General features: G+C 29.5%; 1 protein-coding gene across 1 annotated transcript in view; it reads left to right on the top strand.

The window, feature by feature from the left end:
* Positions 1-8,826, top strand: part of LOC106462762 (homeodomain-interacting protein kinase 2-like) — an 88,722-nt gene that overhangs the window by 55,485 nt on the left and 24,411 nt on the right. Inside the window, exons 18-19 of the mRNA XM_022390098.1 lie at positions 4,068-4,228; positions 7,772-7,987. Coding sequence (XP_022245806.1) covers positions 4,068-4,228; positions 7,772-7,987 — 377 coding nt within the window. The remainder of the gene's footprint in view (positions 1-4,067; positions 4,229-7,771; positions 7,988-8,826) is intronic.

Below are 8,826 nucleotides of genomic sequence, written 5' to 3'. Positions count from 1 at the left end.
TCCATTATTTCGTTTGTAAAACTGGCCTTTTTATGTAAAATAAGTGTTGTTTAAGCAGTATCCTGTGAGGTTGATAAGGTGTTTTGTTACAGGATTGTCTTCTAATTTTGCTTTTAGACAGTGTATAGCTTTTTCAACAGATATTAAGGTAAATAAAGATTTAATGTCGAAAGGTACTAACATATCTTCTTGGTTTAGTTTGAAGATTTAGATTCTGTTGAAAAAGTCTAGAGAGTTTTGGGAGAATAAGAGTTGGTTTCAGGTAGAAGGTTTAATCTCTTAACTAAGAATTTAACAATGTTTTGTGATGGTGAGCTTATGGTAGATACTATAGTTCTGTAAGGAATGTTTTCTTTGTGAATGTGATAGGGCAGCCTTTAACTAGTTTTTTAATGTTTGAAGGAACTTTCTTGGTAGGTTCAACTTTGAGTACGGTGTAATATCTGTCATTTAATAAGATGTTGACACCAGCTTTATAATGTGATTTATCTACTTTAAAGTGCAACCACTTTTATCAGCTCTTGTTATGTATATCTTGTTGTTAGACTTTAATTCTTTTTAATTTCTTTTAAGGTTAAGTTTTAATATTTTGTCTTTATATGTTGCAAGTCTAGAGTGTATGTTAATTCTGATTTTTTCCTCTTCATTGAAATTCAAATTTAAATATTTGATGTTAGATTTCATGGTAGCAACAATCTGTGACATTTAATCCCTGTGTCTTTAGTCTTTGAAATGATACATAAGCCTTGTATTGCTTAGTTCTGATCATACCTGAAGAAGACAGACCAATGTTCTGTCAAAACGTGTTACGTTCCACCGTCAACAGAACTTTTCCTTACGCTTATCAATCCTTGTTTGCCTACCTATTATCATATTAGCATAATATGCTTCCTTACTAAGGTATTTATTTCTTATATATATATATATATATATATATATAGAACTATTTTTCATGTATCAATCGCTTGTGTAACTTTGAGATTATAAATCTAGTAGAAATGAACACTCCTATACAGCTTTTGCAAAAAATAAAACAAAAAATAAAACTTTTTGTTCATCCAAGCTGTTCAAACTGAAGGTAATTTAGTTTTACATAACTAGGTGAATACAATAACATAAATGACTTTAACCTCAGAAAACAGATTAGGAAAAATAGGCTAAAAGAACAAGTTGTCAAGGATTTTAGCTGTTGCATAAATGAGAGTTGTGACTCTAGAATTGGATGTAAACTCACTAAACTTTTGGAGGGGTGGAGAGAGGATTAAGAGGTAAATCTGTAGAGGAAAATCAAAGAAGCTGATAATAACAAAATGCAAAAAAATGTTGAAGCTAGAAATTCATTCAAGAAAGCTAAGTCTATTAATCCATGGTTACTGTTTTCATATGAATAAAAATTTACAAGACATTTTGAAGTAGCTTTACATATGGGATGCTAGAAACCAAAAAAACATTATGGGCATATGTTGTATATTCTTAAAACTATTATAGAGAAGCTTGCTTCCACAAAAGCGTAAAATATATCTTGGGTCCATAGTCTATAAATTTGAAACTAAATTAATTGTAAGTTGTTTCATAAAGTACTTAAAACTAATATATTTTTTATATCAATAAATATAGCAATGTGATCTGCCCGTGTTTACAATTTCTCAACTTTAATAGCTGGTAGAGAAGTAACTTTGTGTTTGGAATGCAAACAGCTCCTGCAAAAGTACCAATTACAAATGTTTTATTATTAGTTTCTCAAGGCTTTTAAAAAGACATTCTCCTCCCCAATTAACCATTTTAGATGTTTCCTTAGTTTGAGATCAGCCATTCCCACTTGCAGAGTCGTAGCTGTGTTGCTATGTGACAGTTTGAATTGACTGGCATGCCTATAACCAATAGAAAGAGCAGATTTTGCTCATGAAATTTGTTACTGTAATGGTAAACATATGTGTATGCTTTCATTTTCAAACATGATGAAGTGAAGCCAAGTCCATTGTTCTCTTGAGCTTGGCAAGTGTTGTTTCTCACCATATATGTATTAGTTTTATAGATAGCTAGATTGCATTAGGTTTTACATTTATATTTTAATTAATTATGTATGATTTTTGTTTTAAAATGCATATTTGAAATGTTTAATGGTTTTTATATGTTTAACTTGTTGTAGCTTGGATTGTGAAAGTGTATAAACAAGGTAGCATCATTCACGTGTGTGAACTTTAGCGAAAGAATCTGTACGTGGGAGTCGCCATATAATAATGATAATAAAATCCTGCAAAGGACCAGTTGATGTATTGGCATAAATAATAAAAAACAAAGAATTGGAAAAGAAAATTAAAGATAAACTATAAGTGAAAAAGATAAAGACTTGAAATTACACATATTAAAAAAAAAAGTTTCAAAAGCCTTCTACAAAAACCTGAAAGGTATGTACATAAAATATATACGGCAACATTGTGCAATAAACTTTATTTAAAAAATATAGGTATAACAATGTTTACATTACACAATAACATTTTTAAATAGTTAAAGATGACTCAACACGTTTCAGTAGCTTCTGCTACCGTCATCAGGAGTAAAAAATATATGCAAACAGCAGGTTTTTTCTATGAAAATGGTTGGACTCGTTGTGATTCACCAGGGTGACACGAATCTGACCATTCTTATATAAAAACTTGCTGTTCGCATAGATTTTTACTCCTGATGATGGTAGTGGAAGCTACCGAAATATCACAAACTTTATTATCATCAATGTATGGTGCAATGAAATGTTTAAAATTAAGAAATGGAAATATGTGCATACCTTATTTAAAAAAATATTGGTAAAACAACGTTTACATTACACAATAAAATTTAAAAAAATTTATGTAGTTTAGAAAATAAAATATAAACGTTTATTTTAAAAAGCTTTTGATATTCACTTAAAAGGTTCTAGAGATTATGCAAATGACATGTGAAAACTGTAAGATAAATAGTATTTTTATACTCAAAATAAAAATCACCTTGCATTTGAACTATTCAGAGTCTGAGTTTCAAAAACTACATTAAATAATGAATTTTTTTTATCAGAATCAAAATTAAATATTTTATATTCCCGAAACCACATTCTTTTGGGAGCATTCATATCAAATTTCAAACAATTTAATCCACTAGCTTCATTTTATAAAGAACTTTCATGAGAGTTACGTAACCTACTTACAAAACTAATAGGTCACTTTCATAGGGTTAATGAAGAAATTTTGTAGCATTTGTTTGTTTCAGCAATTCTGGAGGGAGTTAAATTCTAGGTTAGAATTTATAATTGAAGTAATCTCTTATTTCAAAATATATTTTTAGAGTTAAATAGCATATTATTTCAGATTAAATAGCATTTATCCAGTCTTAAATAATTTGCAAAACCAGTCTACAACAGTTAAAATGGTGTAAAATATGCACTTCATGTTTAAAAATAACCTAAAATTATATAAAAATAAATTAATATAAATTAGGTGAAAGGATGGAGGAAAGCTAAATGATAATGATGAAACATATTTTGAAGTGTACTCTCTCTTCTCGCATTTGTATTTGTTTATTTTTTATTAATCTCTGGCCCCCCAGTGGCATAGCAGTATGTCTGCAGACTTAAACCCTAGAAACTGGGTTTCGATACCTATGGTGGGCAGAGCACAGGTAGCCCTTTGTGTAGCTTTGTGCTTAACTTCAAACAAACAAATTAATCTCCGATTTCTTCTTTCATGATGGTGTGGTTTGAGTTTGTGCTATTGAATGTTTATTTTTTACTATGCTGTTTTTTTTATTGAATGATATAAATGATATGGGTGTGGATACTTTTTTTTATCTTCTGTGGATTAATGAAAAATTGTACTTCACAAAGGTGAAAAAGTATTTTATGATTTGTAAGCTTCAACATATAAGGGATATGTATGTATGTATAGGTGTGTGTGTGTTAAATTTAGTGTTTGCAATTTTATATAATAGTAGAGTAACATGTGCTTATAAAGTTAATTAAAACTCCTGTTTCACTCATTATTCTGAAAAATAATTGCTATTGTGTGAAACCTGTTATTTTTCTGGTATTTAAGCAGGCTACAACACTTACAGCTCCAGGTCTTCAGCCTCCATGGGGAATAGTTGCAGCTAACCCCAACCCTGGTCACTGCTATGTCCAACAGCAAGCTGTTATGCCCCATCATGGTGGGAATGGGGCAATACAGGTGGTTTCATCTAAAAGAGTTACCAAAACTCGGCAAGTAAATTTATTTTTAATAAAAGTAACATGGATATTTTATTGTCAAGGGAAATGTTTAAGCTTTTAACTTGTAGTTTTTTTAGCAGCTGGCTGTTAAAACTAATAAAGTAATAGAACACAAAAACTGAAAATAGTTATTTGTGTATTAGTTTCATTTTGACGTGTTGTTTTTAAAGATAGTTAATATAGTAGTGCAGGTAAGTTAATTTATCAAGAAAAATAGTATAGTAGTCTTTTATCTTTTACAAGTAAACACTAGAGCTATATTTTCAGGCAATAATGAGAAACAGGAAGAATATAAATTCCTGTTTTTGATCACCATTAATTATCTTTAATGTTAACTATAGTTCTGAGTTTGCTACACATATACTTATGAAATTTGAAAAGTTTTTAGTAAATATTTCAAGTCTCTTATACAAAAAAAATATGAATTGTTAATAAAATATTTCTACTAAAGAGTTGTTTAGGAATTTCTGAAGTCTTTACTGAGTCATTCTGAATGCAAGGTGATTATCATGTTAAGAATAAAAAATATTTTTTTTTCACTTTACAGTTTTAATTTTCATTAGCTGTGAACCACAAAACATTTGCAGTAGTTTTTGTGTCCTTCGCTTGAATTTTCCTTATTCTATTATTTTCATGCATGGCATTTAAGCTACTCTTTCTTGCAGGCATTATGTTTTAGATAGATAAATCTTGTTCTACTTGAAAAATTTTATGAGGTCAAACAAACAAACTCATGTAGACATAATTTTATTTAATAAAACTACATGTAAACAATAAAGTATAGTAATAGCATTTATAATAGGGTACAGAGTATGAAACAGTTATAAGCAGTCTATGAAATGAACCAAAGTTAAGTATAGTAAAGTTGTAATGATGGCAGACTTAGCTGAATATGCAGAAACATCTGAATGCATGTTCACAAATTGATAAACATATGGTTGTGAATGAATTGCACATGCATATTTTAGACCTAAAAAAGTTGAGAAACCTCCATAGCAGTTGTATTTAGTGTAATGTTAATTTTTTTAGGAAATTACATGTGTGTTAAGTGTTGTTTGTGTGAAATACTTTGGAAATAAAAAATTAAAGTTGAAATTGAAGCAAGTTATCACATGAGACATTGTGCCATCTTGTCGCATATTTGTTGTGTTAAGAAATTTGAATAAGCAAAAATCAGGTAAGGTGATTTTGAATGGAAAAACCAATATGCAATCCAGACTCCTCGGACAAAGGCCTTTCTAATGACATGAGATTTGTAGCATTTGATCAATAAATTTGTTACAACCACAAGCATATTATTTATATAGATTTGCATAACCTCTAGAAACATGTAAAAGAATATCAAAAATAAATCACACCAAATATCATTAGTCACATATCACAAACATCATAAGTGAAGCACAAGTGCAAACCATACTGTGTTAGGCCTTACTTTTTTAACTAAATTGATTTTTCAATAAAAATTTATATAGCTTTCAAATATGCATTCTATAACACAAAAATATATCGCATATATGAATAGAATGTCTTAAGGCTACTATAATATAACTAACTTTCTAACTAAGCTATAAGTATACTAAAAAAATTCCATTAGCTGTTTGGAACTAAAAACAATCATTACACATAAACAATGAATGAGACTTGTCAACATCTAGCCAAAAGAAAAAAAATATTACCATAGTAAAACTCTTGTAAAGGAGAAAAAAGCTCTTTCTGTTAGTTTTAAAAATGCATATTAAGTAAGGGTTTTGATATATTAATTAATAGATAAGATTGATGGGCGGAGCTTCACTGGTGAGTTGAACTTGTTTATTCATATCTTAGCAGATTGAGAAGATAGAAAGTCCTAATTTTATATTCTGACTTATAATTATCTATAATTTGTATTTCTATTGCTTGGAATGTCTAAAACCTAAATAAAGGAAGAGAGAAAAGCTAAAAATGAAAATTGAGAGGGGAGAATTGTCATATAATACAAAAAGGTAAAGATTAACAATTTTTTAATATTTAAGAAATTAAAACCATAATATCATAAAAATTTGAATTATAAATTATGTTTTAATGTCAAGTTTATTAACATATATTGATAAAGTTACTTAATTAAATTTTGAATATATTTATGTAATATGTCACAACATACACATTCTGACTGTGCCATGTACATAGGGTTAAGACATACTGTTTTTTAAGAAATGAAAATTTTTTTTTTCTTTAAAGTTATAAAATCGTTAATAACACTGATGAACAATAAATGTTTCTAAATGTTGTTTTTCAGATTGTTTAACATCTGTATTAATTAAACTAAGTTAAAAGGGTGATGTATAACAGTATTTCTCAACCCATGGGACTCAATACAAAATTGGATCATCAGAATGTGTTAGAGAGTTATGAACAGACTTTGAGAATAGGTAATAGATGATTTATTTATTTAGTAAGTGTTTTGTAAGCCATACGTTGTTTTCACTAAAGCTCTTTACTGGGTCATAATAGCCATCAACATTTACTGAAGGGTTCTGAGCCAATAATGATTGAGAACCAGTGATTTATAAAATTTTTTTTGGTTTACTTGTACTTTATTGCAGCAGAACTTATAATGTACCTTATTGTTCATTATTGAAATATGTCATGTTAAAACATTAACATCCGTTGAGTGAATAATATATTAGTGTATGTGGTAAGTAGTATTCTAAAGTTAACTGAATATATATAGGCAATAACCTTCATATTTTGATACCATTCACTTAAGTGATCCTATCAGTCATGTGTAAAATGGGAGTCTGAATTATCTTTTAGTATATTATTTAACTAGCTGGAGTATTCATCCCCTGGACAGAAGTTATATAAAGTCATTATTAATAAAAGGTTACCTTAGGACATGAAAGCTGCTTCCCTTATATATATATAATTGTAAAAATGCCCACAAAAACTGAAAAACACAAAATGTGAAATCACAACTTTGCATGTATCTCCACATGGACCCATCAAACCTTCATGCCAGATTTGGTGAAGATCCATCAACAGTGGGCAAAGTAGTGGTAAAAAATGCAAAAACGCCCATAAAAAAAAACAAAATGCAAAGTGCAAAACTGAAAATTTTTATATATCTCCCCATGGACACATTGAACCTGCATACCAAATTTGGTGAAGATCCATCCACACTCTGTGAAGTAGTTACATGGACATACAACAGACAGTACTATTATATTTATATATAGATAAAGCAGTACACACGTGCATTGACTATATGTTTGGTTTCCATCAAAAATTAACATTTTAGAAGTAATTTGTGTACAGAACCATGCTTATTATTAGATAATGAATCATGGAAGTGCAAATGGACTGAAAGTTAATGTATGTAGTTTACTATTATCATGCTAGATTGTAAACAGGGTTTAGTTAATATTTATGATACATTAATGATAATGACATTTATTATTCTAATTCCAGTTGATCAAAATATGAGAGTTCACACGTTATATGGAAATATTATATTAGTGTATATATTTATTTCTAAAAAACTATATTTGACCATAGGACTGTGAAAGAGAAGGAAGTGAGTAGCACCCAGTTGTCACCTCAGAAGAAACGTATCAAGGAAGGAACACCACCAAAGTGGGATACTGTTGTCCATGAAACAGGCACCTACCATTCAAATGCAGTGACTTCTAGTGGTGGCACTGATGGACATTGCACAAATCAACATCTTGGAGGAGTTCACTGGTCTCATGAAGTGAAACCAGGAAGAAATATGTGAGTTTTTGATTTCTATATGATTTTGAGCATGTGTATTTATGTGATTCTTATAAAGATTTAGGAATTTTGTATATTGAACTTATGTAACTTTAGGTTGTTTTTTTGTAGTTCATGCGGAACTCTATAGCTGTAGTATTTATGTAGCATGAAGAGTTTGTGTAACTTTAGGGCTTTTGACTTATCCTGAATTTATGCAGCTTTATACGTTTAAGGTTTATATACTTAGCTCAATTTTTGTAGGTGCAGGTCTGGGATTTCCATCATATATTAAAGTTATTTAGACTTAGAGTTGTGGTACTATGTTAAATGTTGATGTTCATTTCTCGGAAATTCCCGCCAGTCGGCATGTACAGTATTTCACACTTTATCATGTGCATATTGCACACACACTTTGTAGTAGTTTGTTCATGACACTTGGAATGAGCCCAGTCACATCATAGCCAACTAGACAAGACTACGTACATAGAGTACATGCACTGCACATTTAGTGGTTACAAACTCTCTCAATATGGCCACATAACCATTTTATTTATATTTAGTTTTAATACTATAACTTTTAATACTGTACGTGTATCATCACAAAATTTGGCAGACTTTAAGTAAGCATTACGAGTCGTTTTTACATGAAATCAGTTTTAATAAAATATTTTTACTAAAGATTTGTCCTTGAATATATCGAGTCTTTTTCTGACCAGTCTGAGTGAAAAATTATTTTCCTGTTAAGAGTAAAAATACTTTTATTCATCTCAAAAATCTCAAATGTCATTTGCATAATCTCTAAAACCTTCTAAATACATTTCAGATGTTTTTTTTTCAGTAAAACTTTATATTTTATC

Source organism: Limulus polyphemus, unplaced genomic scaffold, assembly GCF_000517525.1.
Source record: "Limulus polyphemus unplaced genomic scaffold, Limulus_polyphemus-2.1.2 Scaffold1244, whole genome shotgun sequence".
Lineage (NCBI taxonomy): Eukaryota > Metazoa > Arthropoda > Merostomata > Xiphosura > Limulidae > Limulus > Limulus polyphemus.
This window is presented reverse-complemented; position numbering and strand designations above follow the sequence as displayed.